Source organism: Mobula birostris, chromosome 16, assembly GCF_030028105.1.
Source record: "Mobula birostris isolate sMobBir1 chromosome 16, sMobBir1.hap1, whole genome shotgun sequence".
Taxonomy (NCBI): domain Eukaryota; kingdom Metazoa; phylum Chordata; class Chondrichthyes; order Myliobatiformes; family Myliobatidae; genus Mobula; species Mobula birostris.
In genome coordinates this window covers 25,861,021-25,885,649 of record NC_092385.1, presented here as the reverse complement: position 1 = coordinate 25,885,649, position 24,629 = coordinate 25,861,021, and the positions used below count along the sequence as shown (strand labels likewise).

At 41.8% G+C, this 24,629-nt stretch overlaps 1 protein-coding gene across 1 annotated transcript; it reads left to right on the top strand.

Annotated features, from left to right (window-relative positions):
- The first annotated feature begins 1,558 nt into the window (after positions 1–1,558).
- pdhb (pyruvate dehydrogenase E1 subunit beta) lies at positions 1,559–24,629 on the top strand. Its single transcript, XM_072280473.1, has 10 exons — positions 1,559–1,666; positions 1,750–1,809; positions 10,697–10,804; positions 10,890–10,952; positions 11,038–11,073; positions 16,263–16,548; positions 17,085–17,195; positions 19,545–19,636; positions 22,280–22,421; positions 22,564–24,629. Exons 1-10 carry the CDS (start codon positions 1,631–1,633, stop codon positions 22,707–22,709), a joined length of 1,080 nt encoding a protein of 359 aa, XP_072136574.1. The 5' UTR covers positions 1,559–1,630; the 3' UTR covers positions 22,710–24,629.

The following is a 24,629-nucleotide window of genomic DNA, read 5'->3' as shown; positions in this document are numbered from 1 at the left end:
AAGATTTTTCGGCTATACAATCAACCCCCTCATTCCCCTCAACACCTCTATGTGCAGGGATTCATAAGAAGACCACATGTAAATCAATACTTTGAATATGATATAAAGTTTGAAGGATGCCCATAGTAAATCCGACCTACTGCTGGAAGGGTCTGTTTTAAGGCTCATCAAAACCAAAAATGAATCAGAACAACTAACAACTTTGCAAGGACAAATTTCCTCCACGCACTGTAATCCCAAAATGATGAGAACCAATTCTGCAGAATACATTGAAAAATGATTAGAAAGACGTTTCTTTATTGTTACCCGTAATTCAGCCTCAAAAAGTGCCATACCAACATTCCCAGTTAAATTATCTTCTGATCCATCTGTAAAAATAGTTAACATATCATAATAATTTTCCTTATTGATCAACATATTGATGAACCAACAAACTCTTGGGATACGCAAACAACAGGAATTCTGCAGATGCTGGAAATTCAAGCAACACACATCAAAGTTGCTGGTGAACGCAGCAGGCCAAGCAGCATCTGTAGGAAGAAGTACAGTCAACGTTTCAGGCCGAGACCCTTCGTCAGGACTAACTGAAGGAAAAGTGAGTAAGGGATTTGAAAGTTGGAGGGGGAGGGGGAGATCCAAAATGATAGGAGAAGACAGGAGGGGGAGGGATGGAGCCAAGAGCTGGACAGGTGATAGGCAAAAGGGGATACGAGAGGATCATGGGACAGGAGGTCCGGGAAGAAAGACAAGGGGGGGGGACCCAGAGGATGGGCAAGAGGTATATTCAGAGGGACAGAGGGAGAAAAAGGAGAGTGAGAGAAAGAATGTGTGCATAAAAATGAGTAACAGATGGGATACGAGGGGGAGGTGGGGCCTAGCGGAAGTTAGAGAAGTCGATGTTCATGCCATCAGGTTGGAGGCTACCCAGACGGAATATAAGGTGTTGTTCCTCCAACCTGAGTGTGGCTTCATCTTTACAGTAGAGGAGGCCGTGGATAGACATGTCAGAATGGGAATGGGATGTGGAATTAAAATGTGTGGCCACTGGGAGATCCTGCTTTCTCTGGCGAACAGAGCGTAGATGTTCAGCAAAGCGGTCTCCCAGTCTGCGTCGGGTCTCGCCAATATATAAAAGGCCATGTCGGGAGCACCGGACGCAGTATATCACCCCAGTCGACTCACAGGTGAAGTGTTGCCTCACCTGGAAGGACTGTTTGGGGCCCTGAATGGTGGTAAGGGAGGAAGTGTAAGGGTATGTGTAGCACTTGTTCCGCTTACACAGATAGGTGCCAGGAGGGAGATCAGTGGGGAGGGATGGGGGGGGACGAATGGACAAGGGAGTTGTGTAGGGAGCGATCCCTGCGGAATGCAGAGAGAGTGGGGGAGGGAAAGGAAACTCTTGGGATAAGCGTCTTTAAACAAACTTTGCACCTCCTCCTTTGGTGGGTGACGTCGCAAGCGATGGGCGGGGAGAGCTTGCCTCACCCACCAATGAAAGCTGAGTATGTAACTACAGTGTACGCGCAGCTCGCATTAGTCGAAACAGAAGCATGATGAGTCATAGATAGTGTCGTACCAGCTGATTGGCTGGGTTTCGGCATCAGACAGCCTTCTGAGGGCGCATCGAGAAATGGCGGCGTTGAGGTTTCTGTTACGCGGTGGGAAGGTGCGATCGAAATTCTTTTGACGTTGCGAACGAAAAGTGGTTGTGGCTTGTGCAGTAACGCAGAGTTGTCATTGTTCACACAGAGCAACCTTGGTCTGCGGACACGGAGGGAGTTTCATCGGACGGCGCCCGCGGCCGCTCAGGTACAGTGGGGTCACCTTCGGCTGGGTTCTGTTCATGGGATGAGGCTTTTCATTCTAGGACGAGGGAGATGTCTTCCTTTTTTAAAGAAAGGGGCTTCCCTTCCTCCACTATCAACTCTGCTCTTAAACGCATCTCCCCCATTTCACGCACATTTGCTCTCACTCCATCCTCCCGCCACCCCACTAGGAATAGGGTTCCCCTGGTCCTCACCTACCATCCCACCAGCCTCCGGGTCTAACATATTATTCTCCATAACTTCCGCCACCTCCAACGGGATCCCACCACTAAGCACATCTTTCCCTCCCCTCCCCGCTTTCCGCAGGGATCGCTCCCTACGCAACTCCCTTGTCCATTCGTCTCCCCCATCCCTCCCCACTGATCTCCCTCCTGGCACTTATCCTTGTAAGCGGAACAAGTGCTACACATGCCCTTACACTTCCTCCCTTACCACCATTCAGGGCCCCAAACAGTCCTTCCAGGTGAGGCAACACTTCACCTGTGAGTCGACTGGGGTGATATACTGCGTCCGGTGCTCCCGATGTGGCCTTTTATATATCGGCGAGAGCCAACGCAGACTGGGAGATCGCTTTGCTGAGCATCTACGCTCTGTCCGCCAGAGAAAGCAGGATCTCCCAGTGGCCACACATTTTAATTCCACATCCCATTCCCATTCTGACATGCCTATCCACGGCCTCCTCTACTGTAAAGATGAAGCCACACTCAGGTTGGAGGAACAACACCTTCTATTCCGTCTGGGTAGCCTCCAACCTGATGGCATGAACATCGACTTCTCTAACTTCCACTAATGCCCCCCTTCCCCCTCGTACCCCATCTGTAACTTATTTTTATACACACATTCTTTCTCTCACTCTCCTTTTTCTCCCTCTGTCCCTCTGAATATACCCCTTGCCCATCCTCTGGGTCCCCCCCCCCCCCCCCCCCCCGTCTTTCTTCCCAGACCTCCTGTCCCATGATCCTCTCGTATCCTTTTTGCCAATCACCTGTCCAGCTCTTGGCTCCATCCCTCCCCCTCTTGTCTTCTCCTATCATTTTTGATCTCCCCCTCCCCCTCCCACTTCCAAATCTCTTACTCACTCTTCTTTCAGTTAGTCCGGACGAAGGGTCTCGGCCTGAAACGTCGACTGCACCTCTTCCTACAGATGCTGCCTGGCCTGCTGCGTTCACCAGCAACTTAGTTGTGTGTTGCCTGGGTTCTGTTCTGTTCTGTTCTGTTCTGCAAGCTCGGGCTCACAGGGGTAGCCGTAAATTCGCTGTATTCCCGCTCTCCAAACTAGCGAGTCAGCATGATCAGTCTGCGAAAGGTTGTGGCTGATTTAAAACCAAAAGTAGCAATAGGGCTTGCGATAGGGAAGTCTCTGCTTGGTGGACTAGTCATGTTTTGGAAACATCTTCAGATAAGATAAGTACCTCAGGGCGCAGTGATATCTCGTAGCTTTGCACGGAATGTTAAATGTGATCTTGTCTTCCGAATTGAAGATTATTTATTGTCATTCTTAAGTACAGGAGTGGAAAGGAAAATAAAATGATTTTTACCCCCGATTCGATGTAGCATAAAAAAAACAATAAGTATAAAGAACACAATAAAATTAAACTGGAAAAAGCACAATCTGTATAAGTATAAAAACAGTCCTGTAAAACACTATGTACAAGTAGCCGTTTGAGTGTGTCTGTATAATCATAGATTATATACATGACTGATTGTACACTGACTGTACATAAAGTGACGCTAGCTGCAGAAGTATCTACATAAGGTGACTTTGCAAGAGGAACACTTCTATGCATCAGCAGGGCATATGAAAACACAGGGCAGTGACTGTGTCGGTATAGATATGAGGTGTGGAGTGTAAGCTTGAAATGGTAGTGTGTGGGGGAGGGTGTGTGTGAAGGCTTCTGAGGGGATGTGGAGAGGAGTCCTGATGAGGTGTTGATCAGCCTAACAGCTTGGAGAAGTGGTGGTGTGGATGCTGTGCAGCCACTTCCCTGATGGGAATGGGACAAACAGTCCATGAGCAGGGTGAGTGGAATCCTTCACAATATTGCTGGCCTTTTTTTGGCGCCTTTCTGAAGACCTGCCTCTGGTAAAAGTGCTATTCCCTTTTCTCGGTTCCTACGTCTCCAGTGCATCTGTTCCCAGGGTGCGGCTTTCCTTTCCAGATGACGGAGAGGTCCTTCTCCAAAGTACGGGATTTCCCTTCCTCCACCATTGCTGCTGCTCTTCCCTGCATTTCCTCCATTTCTTGGACATCTGCACTCACCCCATCTTCCTTCTGCCTTAACAGTGATAGTTTCTCTTGTCTTTGCCTACCATACCATGAGCCTCCGTATTCAACACATTATCCTTTGCAACTTCTGCTGTGTCCAAAGGGATCCTGCCACCAAATGCATGTTTACCTCACGCGCCACTCTATGCTTTTCACAGGGATTGATCTTGGCCAAGTGGTTAAGGCATTGGACTGGCGACCTGAAAGTCGTGAGTTCGAGCCGCAGCCAAGGGAACGTGTTGTGTCCTTGAGCAAGGCACTTAATCACACATTGCTCTGCGATGACACTGGTGCCAAGCTGTATGGGTCCTAATGCCCTTCCCTTGGACAACATCGGTGTCGTGGAGAGGGGAGACTTGCAGCACGGGCAACTGCTGGTCTTCCATACAACCTTGCCCAGGCCTGTGCCCTGGAGAGTGAAGCTTTCCATGTGCAGATCCATGGTCTCGCAAGACTAACGGATGCCTTTATTTATTTATGATCTCTCTGTGATTCCATTGTTCATTTGTCCCTCTCCACTAATCTCCGTCCCGGCACTGTCTTGAATCATTGTGGATCGATCTTGGAACTGCAAGGGTAAAAAGACCATGGTGGGAGTTGTATACAGATGCTCAAACAGTAGTAAGATGTGGCCTACTAATTACAACAGGAGATAGAAAACGCATGTCAAAAGGGCAATGTTACAGAATTCCATGAGATGACTTTTTAGAGCAGATTGTGGCTGAACCCACTGGAGGATCAGCTATTCTGGATTGGGTGTTGTTCATTGATCCAGAATTGATTAGAGAGCTTAAGGGAAAAGAACACTTGGGGACCAGTGATCATAATGTGAATGAATTCACCCTGAAATTTGAGAAGAAGAAGCTAAAGTCAGATGTATCAGTATTACAGTGGAGTAAAGGGAATTACAGAGGCATGAGAGAGGAGTTGTCCAGAATTGATTGGAAAAGAACACTGGCAGGGATGAAGACAGAGTAGCAATGGCTGGAATTTCTTGAAGCCATTTGGAAGGCACAGGATATATACACCCCAGAGAGAAAGAAGTATTTTCAAGGCAAGGGAAGTAATATTATAGGCGTCCATTAGTCTCGTGAGACCATGGATTTGTGCCTTGGAAGGTTTCCAGGGTGCAGGCCTGGGCAAGGTTGTATGGAAGACCAGCAGCAGTTGCCATGCTGCAAGTCTCCCCTCTCCACGCCACCGATGTTGTTCAAGAGAAGGGCACTAGGGCCAATATAGCTTGGCACCGGTGTCGTTGCAGAGCAATGTGTGGTTAAGTGCCTTGCTCAAGGACACAACACGTTGCCTCGGCTGAGGCTCGAGCTAGTGACCTTCAGATCACTAGACTGACGCCTTAACCACTTTACAGAGAAATAAAAGCCAAAGAAAGGGCATATGAATAGAGCAAAAATTACTGGGAAGTTAGAGATTTGGGAAGTTTTTTAAAAAAAACTAACAGAAGACAACTAAAAAAGTAATTAAGGTAAAGATGGAATACCAAAGCTACCCAATAATATTAAAGAGGATACCAAAAGTTTCTTCAGATACTTAAAGTGTAAAAGAGAAGCGAGGGTGGATAGGGGAGTGCTGGAAAACGATGCTGGAGAGGTAGTAATGGGGGACAGGGAAATGGCAGACGGATTGAATGAGTATTTTGCTTCAGTCTTCACTGTGGAAGACACTATCAGTACGGTGGAAGTTCCAGATGTCAGAGGCCTCCGTAGTTCCCTGTACTCCACTGTAATATTGATACATCTGATTTTAGCTTCTCCATCTCAAATTTCAGGGTGAATTGGATCATATTATAATCACTTGCCCCAAGGGGTTCTTTTACCTTAAGCTCTCTAATCAATTCCAGATCATCACACAACACCCAGTCCAGAATAGATGATCCCCTAGTGGGCTCAACCACGAACTGCTCTACTAGGGAGAAAGTTCTTGGTAAACTGAAAGGTCTGAAGGTGGATGAGTCACCTGGACCAGATGGTGTACACCCACAGTTCTGAAGGAAGTGGTTGAAGAAATTGTAGAGCCATTAGTAATAATCGTTCAAGAATCACTAGATTCCAGAATGGTTCCACTAATGGTTCCAGAAGACTATAAAATTGCAAACATCACTCCACACTTCAGGAAAGGAAATTATAGGCCAGTTAGTCTGACCTCAGTGGTTGGAAAGATGTTGGAGTCGATTATTAAGGATGAGGACTCGGGTACTTGGAGGCACTTGGTAAAATAGGCATAGTCAGCAGTGTTTCCACATGGGAAAATCTTGCTTGATGAATCTGTTGGAATTCAGAATCGGGTTTATTATCACCGGCATGTGACATGAAATTTGTTAATTTAGCAGCAGCAGTTCAATGCAATACATAATCTAGCAGAGAGAAAAAAAATAAATAAGTAAATCAATTACCTATATTGAATAGATCAAAAAAGATGCAAAAACGGAAATACTGTACATTAAATAAAAATGAGGTAGTGTCCAAAGATCCAATGTCCATTTAGGAATCAGATGGCGGAATTGAAGAAATAACAAGCAGGATAGACGATAATCGGTGGATGTTGTGTACTTGGATTTTCAGAAGGCTTTAAGGTGCCACACATGAGGCTGCTTAACAAGCTATGACCCCATGGTATTACTGGAAAGATCTTTGCATGGATAAGGCAGTGGCTGATTGGCAAGAGGCAAAAGTGGAAATTAAGGGAGCCTTTTCTGGTTGGCTGCCGCTGATCAGTGCTGTTCCACGGGGGGTGCGGGGTCTGTGTTGGGACCACTTTTTTACGTTATGTGTGAATGATTTGGATGATGGAATTGATGGTTTTGTTGAAAAATTTGTAGACAAGATGAAGGTGGGTGGCAGGTGGTTTTGAGGAAGTAGAGGGGCTACAGAGGACTTGACAGATGAGGAGAATGGACAAAGAAGTGGCAGATGGAATACAGTGTTGGGATGTGCATGGTCATGTACTTTGGTACAAGAAGTGAAAGAGTTGACTATTTTCTAAATGGAGAGACAGTACAAAAAAAAACTGCGGCGCAGAGGGACTTGGGAGTCCTTGTGCAGGATTCCCTAGAAGTTAATTTACAGGTTGAGTCTGTGGTGAGGAAGGCAAATGCAATGTTAGCATTCATTTCAAGAGGACTAGAATATAAAAGCAAGGATGTAATGTTGAGTTTTTATAAAGCGCTGGTGAGGCTTCACTTGGAGTATTGTGAGCAAGTTTGCATCCCTTATCTTAGAAAGGATGTACTGAAACTAGAGAGGGGACCAAGGAGGTTCACAAAAATTATTCCAGGATTGAATGGCTTGTCATATGAAGAGTGTTTGATGGCTCCAGGCCTGTATTCACTGGAATTCAGGAGAATCAAGGGAGTTCTCAGTAAAACCTATTGGATGGTGAAAGGCCTTGATAGAGTGGATGTGAAGAGGATGTTACCTGTGATGGGAGAGTCTTAAGACTAGAGGACACAGCCTCAGAATAGAGGGCTGTCCTTTTAGAGTGGAGGTTGTCATAGAGAGTGGTGCATCTGTAGAATTTTTTGCCACAGGCAGCTGTGGAAGCCAAGTCTTTATATATAAAGGAGAAGTTGGTAGATTCTTGATTGGTCAGGACATGAAAGATACAGGGAAGACTGGGACTGAAAGCAAAATTGGACCAGCCATGATGAAATGACAGAGCAGACTCGATGGGCCAAATGGCCTAATTCTGCTCCTATATCTTATAGTTTTGTGGTGTTATCACTGCAAGTAGTCAAAGTGCTACACCGACCCTTTTCACCTCCTCTCACTTCCATTTAAGGCCCCAGAGAGTCATTAAAGATGAGGCAACACTTCATCTGCGACCTGCTGGGTCATCTATTGTATCTGGTGCTCCCAAAGTGGCCTGCTCTATATTGGTGAGACCAGTTGCAAATTTGGGGACCACTTCATCAAGCTCCATCTGCCAAAAGCAGAACTTTTCAGTGGTCAAACATTTGAATTCCTATTCCCATTCCTGTTCCAACATATCCATCCTGATGATGCCATCTTCAGGGGAGAGGAGCAACACCTTATATTCCATCTGGGTGGCCTCCAACCTGATGGCATGAATATGGATTTCTCCTCCCAGTAAAAAAAAATTCCCTCCCCTCTTCTATTCCCTTTTCCCTTTCTGGCCTTTTACCTCTTCTTCCCTTGGAGCTCCTCCTATGGTCCACTCTCCCCTCTCCAGCCTTTTACTTTTCCCACCCACCTAGCTTCACCTACACCTTCTAGCTATCCTCCTTCCTCCCCCCCTCCACCCCACCTTTTTATTTTGGTGTCTTCCCCATTCCTTTTCAGTCCTAACGAAGGGTCAAAGCCCAGAATGTCGACCGTTTATTAATTTCCGTAGACAATGCCTGACATACTGAGTTATTCCAGCATCTTGTGTGTGTTGCTTTGGATTTCCAGCAGAATTTCTCGTCATAATTCTTGTTTTGTTTCTTTCTATATGAGTGATATGTCTGAAGAAGTTGTATAATAACTAATTTGTCATCATTATTTTCTCTACTTTCTGGCATGCATTGCTGTAAAGTCTGGAAAAAAAAGGATTGTCTGGAGTTTTCTGTTGCCTATGTTTACATCTCCTGTGGGAAACCCTGATTTTCTATATGCTCCCTGAACAAAATTCTTCTTGGAGTTTGTAAATATCTTGTTACGACACACTGCCTATAAGGGATGGAGAGTGAATGAGTGGAAAATAATGTGAATATTTTCAATTGAATTTCCAATTGAAAATTTTCAGCAGTTTTGGGGCAACAAATGTACACACAGTGGCCACTTTATTAGGTGCACCTGTGCACCTGCTGATTCATGCAGATATCTAATCATCCAATCATGTGGCAGCAACTCAATGCATAAAAGCATGCAGGCATAGTCAAGAGATTCAGTTGTTGTTCAGACCAAACATCAGAATAGGGAAGAAATGTGATCTGAGTGACTGACTGTGGAATGATTGTTGGTGCCAGATGGGGTGGTTTGAGTATCTCAGAAAATGCAGATCATCTGGGATTTTTTCACGCAAGAATCTCTAGAGTATACAGAGAATGGAGTGAGAAATAAAAAGAAAATCTGTTAATGGCAGTTCTGTGTATGAAAATACCTTTTCAATGAGAGAGGTCAGAGTACAATGGTTCAAGCTGACAGGAAGGTGATATTAACTCGAATAACCGTGTGTTGCAATAGTGGTGTACAGCAGAGCATCCCTGAATGCACCACACGTCAAATCTTAAAGTGGATGCACTACAGCAGCAGAAGACCATGAACATACTCAATGGCGCTGTGTATATTTCCTTATTACTGGCAGCCAGTATGACAAAGTTGTGCTGTTTTCCCTGTCTTATATGTTTGCTGTATAAAAGCACATTGTATTAGCTTGTGATATTCCCAAAGCAGATTATAATTGATAAAGTTCTGTTGTACCATGGGAAGCAGGGTAGCAATATGTGCAACACAACCTCCACAAATGACAATATGGTAATGACCTAGTACTTTTGATTAAGTATAAGTATTGACCATGACACGCAGGGTAACTTCCTGCTCTCCCATGGGAACTTATGTGCATACCTGAGAGGACTTCTGTTTATCATACTGGCTGAAAGATCGCACCTGAAACAGTGTAGGAATCTGTCAAGAGCTACATTGTGTGCACGTAAATGGTTGAGTGTGTCAAGTTACTGGTGTGAGTATTGCCTACAAATTGTTCTATACCAGCCATAAAAAATGCAATGACCGGAGAGGAAGGACACTAGTGCCTCTACTTCAGATGACTAAGGAAATCCAGCTTGTCCCTGATGACCCTCACCTATTTTAACATATGAACCATAGGAAGTGCACTCCCAGACGCATAACAGTTTGGCATGATAACTGCTATGCTCAAGACCGCTAGAAACTGCAGGGAGTTGAGAATTCAGCCTAGTATATCACAGAAACTTTGATCATCTCTCTGACTTCTTAAAGCGACAAGCATAGTAAAAAAAAAAACTTCCACCCATCGCAGCCATTCTCTCGTCTCCTTCCTTCCATCAGGCAGTAGATAGAAAAACTTAAGAATATATAGCAGAAAGATTAGGGACTGCTTCTATCCTGCTGTTACAAGACTCTTGAACCAACTATGATAAAGATGAAGTTTTAATCTCCCATTGTACACTATGATGGCAGTTACTCTTTATGTAACTACTTTGTAACAGCAACATTATATTTTACGTCTGTATTTCCCTTTCGTGCATCCTCAGTGTGCTTACTTATAGAATGATCTGTCGGTAAGGTATGCAAACAATGTTTTTTCTGTATCTATGATGGCGGTTACTCTTTATGTAACTACTTTCTGTGTAACAGCAACATTATATTCTACGTCTGTTCCTCCCTTTTGTGCATCCTCAGTGTGCTTATTTATAGAATGATCTGTCGGTAAGGTATGCAAACAATGTTTTTTCAGTATCTCAGTACATGTGACTATAATAAGGCTACATCTTTAGGTTGCTGTTCTGCCTGTTCATGACAAATATTTTAAATATTAAATTTTAATTTGAAATAATCCTGTTATCTAACAGTATATATTGATTGCTCTGAAAACTTATCGTCTCCAGTTGACTATTCGAGATGCTCTGAGCCAGGCCTTGGATGAAGAAATCGAGAGAGATGAATCAGTATTTCTCATGGGAGAAGAGGTAGCGCAGTATGATGGTGCTTACAAGGTGAGCTGCACTTCACGTCTAAAAGTTTGTGTGTATGGTAATCCCAGAAACTAGCTGTAAATATTTGGTGATTACATTGCTACAGGTGAGTCGTGGACTTTGGAAGAAATGGGGAGATAAGAGAATCATAGACACTCCAATCTCAGAGGTATGTTTCACTATGAAGCTGTAGTCAATGTCAAATTTTCATTTAATAACTTGTGATGCCTAAAATTGTTAAACCTTTCTTTCAGATGGGCTTTGCAGGAATTGCAGTTGGTGCTGCCATGGTACGTAACTTCAGAATTTTTGTATATAACTTGCATCAGATTCTTATAATTACACGACCACAAATCACTTAATAGAAATTGGCAGTCATAGAAATATACAGCTCAGAAGCAGGCTCTTCGGCCCACCTAGTCCATGACAAACTATTTAGACTGCCTACTCCCATCAACCCGCACAAGGACCACAGCCTTTCCCAACCCTATCGTCCATGTATCTATCCAAACCTCTCTTAAACTTTGAAATCGAGCTCACATGGATGACTTGTGCTGGCAGCTTATTCCACACACTCACCACCCTCTGAGTGAAGAAGTTTCCCCTCATGTTCCCTTTAAACTTTTCATCTTTCACCTTTAACTCATGACCTCTACTTGTAGTTCCACCCAACCTAAGTGGAAAAAGCCTGTTTGCATTTACCCTATCTATACCCCTCAATTTTGTATACCTCTATCAAATCTCTCAATCTTCTATGGTCTAAGGAACGCAGTCCTAACCTATTCAATCTTTCCTTATAACTCAGGTCCTCCAGACCCAGCAACATCCTTGCAAATTTTCTCTGCACACTTTCAACCTTGTTTACATCTTTTCTGTAGGCAGGTAACCAAAAGTGCACACATACTCAAAATTAAGCTTCACCATCATCTTATACAACTGTAACATAACATCCTGTACTTAATCCATTGATTTATGAATGCCAGTATGCCAAAATTTTTATTTTGGACTCTATCTGTCCGTGATGCCACTTTCAATGAACTACGTACCTATATTCCCAGATCCCTTTGTTCTAGCACATTCCTCAGTGCCTTACCTTTCACTGTGTAAGACCTACCCTGCTCGCACTCGTCTGCATTAAATTCCATCTGCCATTTTTCAGCTCACTTTTCCAGCTGGTCCAGATCCCTCTGCAAGCTCTGATAGCCTTCCTTGCTTCCACTACACTCCCAGTCTTCTTGTCATCCGCAAATTTGCTGATCCAGTTAACCACATTATCATCCAGATCAGTAATCTAGATGACAAAAAACAACGGATCCAGCACTGATTCTTGCAACATTAGTCTCAGGCCTCCATTCAGGGAGACATCTATCCACTACCACTCTCTGGCTTCTCCCACAAAACCAATATCTAATCCAGTTTACTACCTCAACTTGAATGCAGAATGACTGAACGTTCTTAACCAACCTCCCATGCGGAACTTTGTCAAATGCTTTTCTGCAGTCCGAGTAGATAACATCCACTGCCTTGTCTTCATCAACTTTCCTAGTAACTTCCTTGAAAAACTCAACAAGGTTGTTTAGGCACAACCTACCACGCACAAAACCATGATGACTGTCCCTAATCAGTCCATGTCTATCCAAATACTCCAAAATGTCTAGTCCATTCCAATAACTTTCCCACTACTGATGTCAGGCTCACTGGCCTATAATTTCCTGGTTTATTTTTAGAGCCTTTGTTAGCAGCGGAACAACATTAGCTATCCTCCAGTCCCCATGTACCTCACTTGTCGCTGAGGATGATTTAAGTATCTCTGCCAGGGACCGAAGCACTTGCCTCCCACAGGGTCCGAGGGAACACATTATTGGGTCCTGGGGATTTATCCAACCTAATTTGCTTCAAGACAGCAAACACCTCCTCCTCTGCAATCTGTGTAGGATCCATGAAGTTGATGCCGCTTTGCTTCACTACTATAGACACTCTTGTTTGTCTCCCGAGTAAATACAGATGCAAAAAATCCATTTTATATCTCACTCCCGTCTCTTTTGGCTCCACACATAGACTACCATTCTGATCTTCCAGAGGTCCAGTTTTGTTCCTTGCAAACCTTTTCATACCTGTAGAATCCCTTAGGATTCTTCTTCACTTTTTCTGCTAGGGCAACCTCATGGCTTCTTTTAACCTTCCTGATTTCTTTCTTAAATATTGTCTTGCATTTCTTATACTCCATAAGTACCTCGTTTGTTCCTACCTGTCTATACCTGCTATACACTTTTTTTCTTTAACCAGAGTCTCAGTATCCCTTGAAAACCAGAGTTCCCTAAAGCTGTTATTTTTACCTTTATTCTGACAGGCACATACAAGTTTTGTACTCTCAAAATTTCACTTTTGAAGGCTTCCCGCCTACCAAGTAAACTTTTGCCAGAAAGCAGTCTGTACCAATCCATACTTGCCAGATCCTTTATAATACCATCAAAATTGGCCTTTCCTCAGTTTAGAATCTCAATGTTCACACGTTCATTGAAGTTGTCATAGTCCTGGCTCAGATTTTTGCAGTTAGTGTTGAGCTACCCATGCTCAACTCTCATCTCTAGACTAAGTTGGAATTTGACTAATTTGCACAATCCAATAGATGCTTGCGGAAAATAGTCATAGCCTTGGTGACGCGACTCTACATAGGCATTCTGTACTCATGGTTTGGGGAGTGGGGGTGGTGTGCAGAGTGATCTCCAATCTAAAAGTTGCTGAAATATACCTTGACCGCCAGCTTAAATGAGATCTGAACATGGATGGTTGTCAGAACCTTGAATCTTTTTATTTATTCAACCAACAAACACACACAAAATGCTGGAGGAACTCAACAGGCCAGGCAGCACCCATGGAAAAGAGTATAGTCGACCTTTCAGGTCGAAGCTTTTCATCAGGACTCTATTTGTTTGTTTGTTTATTGAGATACTGTGCAAATAGGCCCTTCTGGCCCTTTGAGCCACACTGCCCAGCAATCCCCTGATTTAATCCTAGCCTAATCGGGACAATTTACAGTGAGCTATTGTTACCGACCGGTATGTCTTTAGACTGTGGGTGGAAGCCGGAACACCCAGAGCAAATCATGTGGTCACAGGGAGAACATACAAACTCCTTACAGGCAGCAGCAGGAATTGAACCTGGGTTTAAAACAGGAACACTGAAAAACATACAGTTCAATACAGGCCCTTCGACCCACAAAGCTGTGCCGAGCATATCCTTACCTTAGAAATTACCTAGGGTTACCCATAGCCCTCTATTTTTCTAAGTTGTATGTATCCATCCAGGAGTCTCTTAAAAGACCCTTTCGTTTCTGCCTCCACTGCTGCCGCTGGCAGCCCATTCCACACACTCACCACTCTCTGCGTTTATAAAAAAAAAAACTTACCCCTGACATCTCCTCTGTACCTACATCCTTGTAAATCTCCCCTGTACCCTTTCTATGGTTCCACTTCCTTCCTGTAGTGAGGCGACCAGAATTGAGCACAGTACTCCAAGTGGGGTCTGACCAGGCTCTGAAACTCAATCCCACAATTGATGAAGGCTAATGCACCGTATGCCCTCTTAACCACAGAGTCAACCTGTGTAGCAGCTTTGAGTGTCCTATGGACTTGGACCCCAAGATCCCTCTGATCCTCCACACTGCCGAGAGTCTTACCATTAATACTATATCCTGCAATCATATTTGACCTACCAAAATGAACCACCTCACACTTATTTGGGTTGAACTCCATCTGCCACTTTTCAACCCAGTTTTGCATCCTATCAATGTCCCACTGTAACCTCTGATAGCCCTTCTTACTATCCACAACACCCCCAACCTTTGTGTCATCAGCAAATTTACTAACCCAACCCTCCACTTCCTCATCCAGGTCATTTATAAAGATCACGAAGAGTAAGGGTCCCAGAACAGATCCCTGAGGCACACCACTGGTGATCAGCCTCCATGCAGAATATGACCCGTCTACAACCACTCTTTGCCTTCTGTGGGCAAGCAGTTCTGGATCCACAAAGCAATGTCCCCTTGGATCCCATGCCTCCTTACTTTCTCAATAAGCCTTGCATGGGGTACCTTATCAAATGCCTTGCTGAAATCCATATACCCTACATCTACTGCTCTACCTTCATCAATGTGTTTAGTCACATCCTCAAAAAATTCAATCAGGCTGGTAAGGCACGACCTGCCTTTGACAAACCATGCTGACTATTCCTAATCACATTATGCCTCTCCTAATGTTCATAAATCCTGCTTCTCTTGATCTTCTCCATCAACTTACCAACCACTGAAGTAAGACTCACTGGCCTATAATTTCCTGGGCTATCCCTGCTCCCTTTCTTGAATAAGGGAACAACATCTGCAACCCTCCAATCCTCTGGAATGTCTCCCATCTCCATTGTTGATGTAAAGATCATCACCAGAGGCTCAGCAATCTCCTCCCTCGCCTCCCACAGTAGCCTGGGGTACATCTTGTCTGGTCCCGGTGACTTATCCAACTTGATGCTTTCCAAAAGCTCCGGCACATCCTCTTTCTTAATATCTACATGCTCAAGCTTTTCAGTCCGCTGTAAGTCATCCCTGCAATTGCCAAGATCCTTTTCCATAGTGAATATTGAAGCAAAGTATTCATTCAGCACCTCTGCTATCTCATCTGGCTCCATACACACATTTCCACTGTCACACTTGATTCTCTGATGTCTTATCCTCTTGCTCTTCACATACTTGTAGAACACCTTGGGGTTTTCCTGTACTGTAAAGCCTTGTGCTACCTTGCTGCCCAAACGTTTTAAATGTTCATACTATTAAAATTTAGTTGCGAGAACCTGGATACTGAATTCAAAAATTAATGAGAATACAGCTATCTGTCTGAATCCTTTAATGGTTCTCCTAATATCAGTGGAGGACAGTTCTCTATGGTAGGTTCAATCTGTTTGAGCTAAGGTAGCATAGAACATCTGGCTTTGCTGTTCAACTCCAAATGTCCAATGGTAGAACCTAGTCAGAAAACTACTGTGAATGACCTTCTGGATATTTGGGTTTTGAGTTTCAACACACTCAAAATGCTGGAGGCACGCAGCAGTCATCAACACTTTGGGCTGAGACCCTTCATCAGAAGTGACGCCTTTTTACTGGAAGAAATCTTGCTGTCCATGTAGCTGCTAACAGTTCCCAGTAGAATCTGACTCTTTGTTTAAAACTACAAATACCCTTGTTAAGAAAGTTCTATTATTGCCATGCCTCAACTCTTTACCCCTGTAACAATAAAGTTAAAGCTTTATTCCAAAGAGTAGATTGATGTACTTCATAAACAGTGGCGCGAAGAACTCGGTGTATGAAATGATAATGATTATTAGAATGCAGGATGAAAATTTCATATCAAAGTACTGCACATGTGACTGTGTTTTATTATGTCCATGACCTTGAAAAAACAAAGTTATTTAATGCTTATTAATTCCCCAGGCTGGCTTGAGGCCCATCTGTGAATTCATGACCTTCAACTTCTCGATGCAAGCAATCGACCAAGTTGTAAATTCTGCTGCCAAAACATACTACATGTCTGGAGGGGCTATACCTGTTCCTGTCGTCTTCAGGGGTCCGAATGGTCCTTCTGCAGGAGTGGCTGCTCAGCATTCACAGTGCTTTGCAGCATGGTACAGCCACTGTCCTGGGCTGAAAGTCATTAGTCCTTGGAGTGCTGAAGATGCAAAAGGCCTGTTGAAATCTGCTGTTCGAGATGATAATCCTGGTTAGTGCTTTAAAATATTTCTTTGAGAAGGTGGTAGATAGTTCATTGCATTAATCCTCTGACAGCTGTTCACATGGATGAACTACCCAATGTTATTCTACCCTTTATGAACAAAGGGTGCGTTTAAAGCCACAAATGATTTTGTTGCTTTTTTTTTTGGGAAACTTCAGGTACAGACATTATAAGTATTAAAGCAGAAGGGTTTTGGGGCAGCTTTTTCATGGGATTATCTTAAGGAAATTGCATAAACTTTTGCCCAGTAAAATACCAGTTGTGATTGAATAGTGACTCATTGGTCTTTAATTGTGATTGTTGATGGAGATTATTAGAAATACAGAACAGTTTACTGGAGAAGGAATTACTTTGTTCTTGTAGTCCAAGAGCGTCAACTTTTGTCTTTCGGCTACAAGGATATCAACTTTATAAACTGGATCTTTTCAAACTTTTATTTAATAGACTTCGCCCATTTCTTTACCAATAATGTATATGTAAAACTTTCGACTTGTAAAGTCCATTGACCATTTGTTATCTTGCAGTTGTGTTTCTGGAAAATGAATTGATGTATGGTGTGCCCTTTGAAGTTTCCGAGGAAGCTCAGTCGAAAGACTTTCTTATCCCAATAGGAAAGGCAAAAGTTGAGAAAGCAGGTAAAACAAAGATGCAGTTTATGTTTGCTTTATTAAATGTAGTTCTGTATTTTGGAAAACATTTCAATTGTCAAGTTTTGTAATCATGTTGTTAGATTTTTGTCTGATTTCTAAATGTTTCTGGTGTAATTCTTGACTTAAGTAATTTTTTAAAATTAGTTTTTCCAGTTTCAGCTTGTATAAGCTTGTATGATTGTTTGAAGTTGCTTTCTTGTGAAGTACAAGGTAGTTCACTTGTATGGAACTGGTGAATCCAATTCTGCACTTTGTTGCACCTGCAGTGAGACGTACTCAGTGAGCAATATTGCAAACATATGCTTCAAACGTGCATTTTATGGAGGTTTTAATTCAATCTGGTTGATTGGTGATCAATCCTCTACATATGTGCTTACAGTGAACAACACTGCTATTCGGTATAGACATGCCTAAAAAATGTCAGTAGTATCACTAGGAGCAAGGTTATGGAAAAATTTGTGATTTGGAAATGGCAACATTTTTTATTGGCTTGCCTGGTTCACACATGCTACATATTGGAAGTATGAGATAACAGCATATGATAGTGTGAATTATGCTAAGGTTTGACAGGGATCTATCAAATAACCTACAACTGGGGTTAATTGATATTTGCTCTACAATCAAAGAAGCCTCTAATCTAAGGCTTCCCAACCTGGAGACTCTGGACGCCCTTCCTTAATGGTATTGGTCATGGCATAAAAAAAAAGGTGGGGAACACCTGCTCAAATCAGATCTGAATGCACAGGACGCCTACTCTTATGACCTGAGGCCTTTGACATAGATCCTAATCTTCTTTTAGCATTCTTATGTATTGTTAAACCATGTACCGGGAACGCAGCATTCACTATTATTTAATATCTATAACCATGTCAGTTCAATCAAATGATGTTAGGTATGAAAACTAATTCAAAAGATTCAGGATTATTATGGCTTTAAAAATTGAATCATCACAGTTGAGGTGGCTATGCACTTTATAAAAGATCATGCACGAGACCTGTTAGTAATGAGTATTGGTTTAATTTTGTAAAGGCATACTGTTCAAGACAAATGATTCAGAATTAGGTGCTAGTAACAAATGAACACAAGTTGCAGTTACTAAACTGGCAAATAATAACTAACATGAGAAAATCTGCAGATGCTGGAAATCTGAAGCAACACACAAAATGCTAAAGGAACTCAGCAGGCCTGGCAACATCTCAGGAAGAGAGTAAACAGTCGACATTTCAGACTGAGACCCTTCTTCAGGCTGGTCAAGAATGTAACTTGATGTAGGAAGACATAAGCACACTTGTGGAAAATTGAAGTTGATTTAAGATGAAGTACTGGGGGAAATGCTGTGTCTTCATCGCAATCAGATACTAAATAGAAGAGGAAATAAACTAAGGTTACAGATCAACTAACTCATTGGGTTAGATGATATTATCTAATGCTGATGGATGTCCCATATTGAGAGATTTGTCTTATTCCCGCACTCTATTTACCTTGCTGCTGGACCTGATGGAGAGCAATAGGAGGCAAAAGAGAAGTTTTTTTTTTAGTTGATTTAAATATTAAAAATTAAACACTTCAGTTGCAATGTCTCTGGTTGTAAGAGACATTTAAATATTAAAAATTTAATTGTGGCTTTTATTGTTGGCAAAGTTTGGGGAGGAACCAAAGATCCTGCTTTTGTCCAGAACAGTAGTTTGGGTTGCTTCAGGCCAGCAAGGTAACCCTCTACATCTAGGCCAGATTAGCCAGACCTTGTCATGGAAATATTTTGAGGTCTGTGGAATTTTCTAAACTGCATAAGATTTCCCTGTTCTCCTTACTTATGGAAGCACAGGGAGAGGAAAAGTAAATCTTTGAAGATAGGTGCTTTAATTTGAGAGTTCTGTGGTATTCATTTAACCACTATGTGGCACATTGGGAGGGAGAATAGTGCAATGGATTATAAAGTTGTGCTTTTCAGAATATTAATTGTAAATATTAATTACAAGTAGCAACCAGGAACATAAAACTCAGCACATTTTCTGAACAGAATTCTGAAATGACTGACTAAATTGCTTGTCCTGTGACAAATACCACTTCTCTTGTTTATTTTCCCTTGACCCTTAAATCACTGACTCTACCCTTACATGAAAGGCATCCCAATGCAGGCTCTCCGCCCAAAACATTGACTGTTCATTTCCGTAGATGCCGCTTGACCTGCTGAATGCCTCCAGCATTTTGTGTGTGTTGCTCTGGATTTCCAGCATCTTCAGTGTTTTGAGAAACATCCGTTGTTTTTTTTTTTGAAACCTGGGTTAATTTTGTACAGTTCTGTGTGTAATTAAAATATACTTTTTCTTGCAGGAACCAATATCACCTTGGTTTCACACTCCAAAAGTGTAGGCAATTGCATGGATGCAGCTGTTGCTCTTGCAAAGGAAGGTATTGATTGTGAGGTAGGTGACTGAAAAGTGACTAGTATATGAAAGGTGAAATGAAAAAAATAAGCATTTTAAGCATAAGCTCATGAGATTCTGCAGACCACTCTGACAAGCACTTCCACTGCATTCACCAAAAGTGGATTTTCCTGGTGACCAACCAATTTAATTCCTATCCCCATTCCCGTTCCGACATGTTGGTTCATAGCCTTTTTTGCCATGATGAGGCCACTCTCAGGGTGGAAGAGCAACACCTCATATTCCATTTATGTGGCCGGCAAACTGATGGCATGAATGTCGATTTCTTCTTTCAGCAAAACATTTTTTCCCTCCTCCTTCTCTCTTCTATTCCCCATTCTGGCCTCTTACCCCCTCTTACCTGCCTATCACCTCCCTCTGGTGCCCCTCCTTCCCTTTTTCCCATGGTCCACTCTCCTCTCCAGCCCTTTATCTTTCCTACCTACCTGGCTTCACCTATCACCTTCCAGCTAGTCCTTCTTCCCCTCCGCCCATTCTTTTTATTCCGGCGTCTTCCACCTTCCTTTCCAATCCTGAAGAAGGGTCTCAACCCGAAACATGGACTGTTTGTTCATTTCCATAAATGTCGCTTGACCTGTTGAATTCTTCTAATATGCTAAGCACGCTTTTTATCTGTATCCTTCCCCTCAGCTCCATCTGAAAATATGCTGTCACTTTCTAGATGAGTACTGATGGAATACAGCTTTGTATCTGATCACTCTTCTTTGCTCCTCCATTGTGTCTTAATGACCAGATGATGGTTTGACTGGCATTCAGTACTAGATCAACAGAACCCTTCTGCAGTTAAATAATGGGAAGGCCAGGTCCTTAGTCTTTGATCCCTATTATCCATTTCTTTCCATAGCTGCTGATTCCATTCCTCTCCAGGGTGACTGTTCACTGCTTGATCCCCGAGTTTAGCCTTTGGCCACAATGTTTCAGTTCTTTATAGCAGGGGTCTCCAACCTTTTTTGCACCGCGGACCAGTTTAATATTGACAATATTCTTGCAGACCGGCTGACCAGTGGGGGGGAGATGGTGGTGGTGTTCAAGTAGGGTTAAACTCACCTCAGCATGTCTTTCACAGTTAGTGTTGCCAACTTTCTCACTCCCAAAGAAGGGACAAAAGTAGCAGTCAAATCCCGGGACACTTGTGTTTACCCCAGGAAAGACTATTATGACAATGAAGCCTTGCGCAGGCACCTGTGTGCGCATGCGTGACGATTTTTTTTCCCACAAATCAGTTTTGGCTTAATCTTCCTGACTACACTGTACATACATTATTTCTACTTTATATAGGCTGTGTATTTATCATATCATTCCTGCTTTTACTATATGTTTGTGTTATTTGGTAGGTTATTCTTTGGGTCTGGGAACACTCAAAAAAATTTTTCCCATATAAATTAATGGTAATTGCTTCTTCGCTTCACGCCATTTCGGCACAAAAGGTTTCATAGGAACGCTCTACCTTAGCTGGGGAAATATGGGACAAACCGATTTAGCCCAATATACGGCATGTCCCGGCAAATACGGGACAGTTGGGAACCCTATGTTCAAGTTCAACAGTGCGTGACGGAATGAGGCAGCTGACTCGTATCGTTTCCTCGCGGCCCGGTGGTTGGGGACCGCTGCTTTATAGCATTTCACCCTTACCTCCACTGCTCTGCTGCTGATGCCCTTGTTCATGTCTGTCTGCAAGATTATTCCGGGAGTGAACTAATTGTTGGGCTGCTTCATTGCTCTGTAAACTCACTTATCTAAAACTCTGCTCACCGTATCCTAACTGCACCAAGCCTTTTGTTCGCTTCTAACTTTTCTGCTTGCTGACCTACATAGAAGTGGGGAGAAAGTTCTGGTAACTAGCTAAGTCATGAAACCCCCTCCCTCAACCCACAATTAAGCTGGAGTTGTATATCTAATGAAATTGCAAGTCTTAACATTTTAAAAATAAACCAAAACCTAATACTTGATTTATTCAAGAATTTTAGATTGTTGCCATTCACCTCCATTGCAAGCAACTGACTACAACTTCACCTTCATGCATTTGTGTGTGGAAAATCCCCCAGATTATGAAGTTTGTGGTATAATGCCAACATTGTTTCAGGCAAATACAGGTGATGTGCACTGTAATGTCAACAGTTTATAGTTCAGTGCTGGAGCATCTTATTAATGAACACCTCATTCAAACTGTTCAACCTGTTGCTATTAATACTTGTTAGCTTTTAAGTTGCTGTATTTTACATGGATGGTAAGAGATGTCAATTATTTGAAAGCCTCGTTGTTGTAAATTCAGCCATGTAATTGAGGCATTTCACAAGAAATTATTTAGCTAATTCATTAAACACTAGAAATTGTTGTTTTGGATCTTGCTCACTGATACAGACACAAATTTACTTTAAATAGTTTTAAGATTCGTCTATATTATACATTCAAATCATTTATATTGACAGTAATTTTTAGCCAGCTGCGTTAGAAAATTCTGTTTCCTTAAGCTTGTGGGATCTTGTGTAAAGCACAAAATGCTTGTCAGTGTAATCCTTTCACCCATGAATAGTAATGTAAAATTGTAATGTGGTCCAAAGGTATTTGCATACTGACAGTTTTTCCTAAAAAGTACTAATGAAGGAATTTGCACCATTTCAGGTAATTAATATGCGTACCATCAGACCCATGGATATTGAAACTATTGAAGCTAGCGTGATGAAAACCAATTATTTGGTAACAGTTGAGGCTGGCTGGCCACAATTTGGAGTAGGTGCTGAAATCTGTGCCAGAATTATGGAAGGTAAAGTAAACAGGATTTAGTAGTTTTCATTTACTGAATATGGAATAATAAATTTATTATAAGGACACTTTAACTAGTTACTTAAATTTATAGATTTTTTTTTGCAGTCCTTTTGAATTACTAAACAATTATTTCATTTTAGGCCCAGCATTTAATTACCTGGATGCCCCAGTTGTACGAGTTACTGGTGCAGACCTCCCTATGCCTTATGCGAAGATCTTGGAAGATAACAGTGTACCTCAGGTTAAGGATATAATTTTTACAGTCAAGAAGATACTCCATGTGTAATTGCATCTGTGTTTCTTTTTCCAAGTCTGCCATCTCTATTTCATCATTGAACAAGTTTAATAGTGTGTATGTCATCCTGCAGCTAGGAAGGAATGTACAAAATGTTTGGTGCCAACAAAACAGTTGAAATTTTAGAAAAATCTTCAGGTTCATCCGCAAGTTAAAAGGTACATATTAATGTGAGGGCTTTTATTGAGTGGTAATTTCTTTCTCAGTTGATGTATATTTGAAATATTATGGGGGGAGAGAACTGTCTATTTTGAAGCAATGCATACCACCCTCCAGATGTTAAGTGACCTCAAAAGTTGAATTATAATCAAATTATGAAGGAGAGAGAAAACTATTATAATGGTAATATATTTTTGCCTCGGTTACATTTTTGTGTATTCCCAACACTGTTTACTGGTTGTTAAACACTATAAAGTTACAAATCTGTTTTAAGCCATATTTTGCATCTGTCTGTTAGTAACCAGATTGACACATAAGCCTTGAAGTTCGTATGTAATAGTATATTGATGAAAACAAATCACTAGCTTCATTTAACTGTAACATTGTCTTCATACATCCTGATATATTGGCAGGTTCCACTCCTTTAAAAAAAATAATTTTTCTGTAATTCAGCACATAGTTTATAAAACTGTTACAGCATGTTCCTTTTGGACTATTTTTGAATTCTAAAATTCAAAGAGGAGTTAGTAAAATGATTCTCAGAGAAATAGACCTGGATGGGATAAAAATTGGAGGTGTTAACATCAACAATATAAGATATGCAGACGATACCACCCTAATAGCAAGTGCTGCAAAAGACCTACAAATCCTCCTGGACAAAGTAGTACAAGTGCAGATTTTGGTCTAACCATCAACTGTAAAAGAAAAACACTAAATGTATGGTAATAGCAAAACAGCAGGATACTCCCAACTGCCAATTGTACATTGGTAACCAAAAGATTGAACAAAAGACCAGCTTTAATTATCTTGGTAGTTTTATATCACAAGATGCTAGAAGTAAAGTAGAGATAAAAAGAAGAATTGCCATTGCCAAAACCAACTTCCAAAAAATGAAACCCATTTTTACCAACAGACATATTTCTATGACAACAAGACTTAGGCTTCTAAAATGTTACATCTGGTCAATCTTGCTGTATGCTTCTGAAACATGGACTATAACACCAGAACTCCAAGGGAACTTAGAAGCAACAGAAATGTGGTTTCTTATAAGAATATTGAAAATATCATATAGAGATGGATAACTAATGAGACAGTACTCCAACTTGCCCATACAAAAAGATCTTTAATGAGAACATGAGATGAAAGGAAACTTAAATTCCTGGGCCATGTCATCAGAAAGGGAGAAATAGAATGCCTTACATTACAAGGCCGTATGCCTGGGAAATGCGGTAGAGGAAGGCAAAGAAGAAAATATATGGACACTGTGAAAGAACTAACAGATCTAAGTGTACGAGATATCGTTGACGCTGCGAGGATTCGTTCGATGTGGAGAGCCATGATCGCCCAAGCGTGCAACGCACAAGGCACATGAAGAAGATGAATATGTATTGAAAAACACTTCTGGTTTTAAAAATTGACCTCTTCCAAAATAGCCATGTTGTTTGAATTGCACATTCATCAATTACAATTATATCATTTTGTAACTTTTTTTGCAATGTATATAACTACATTAAAATTAAAAGATCTAAACAAATACTGTTTCTTTAACAAGAATAAGTAGATATCCCTCAAAAAACCTGTTTAGCAACTACAAGTATGAATGTTACCGTGAAGACTTTTTTGATCACAGTTCCTTGTGTTTGGAGGAACTAGATTTAAAAATTCAGTCTGGAATTTTGACTTTTGCCTAGAAGCAGGATGAACTGTCTCTATTATACTTATGTAAATTAAATTTGCTGTAATTTTTTTTAA

What these genes read in the sequence shown, in the direction of transcription:
- pdhb (XM_072280473.1), top strand. Translation starts at nt 1,631, where the DNA reads ATGGCGGCGTTGAGGTTTCTGTTACGCGGTGGGAAG. An exon ending in AGTATGATGGTGCTTACAAG is followed by an intron (nt 10,805 to 10,889) that starts GTGAGCTGCACT and finishes ACATTGCTACAG; the next exon opens with GTGAGTCGTGGACTTTGGAA. An exon ending in TTGCAGTTGGTGCTGCCATG is followed by an intron (nt 11,074 to 16,262) that starts GTACGTAACTTC and finishes TTAATTCCCCAG; the next exon opens with GCTGGCTTGAGGCCCATCTG.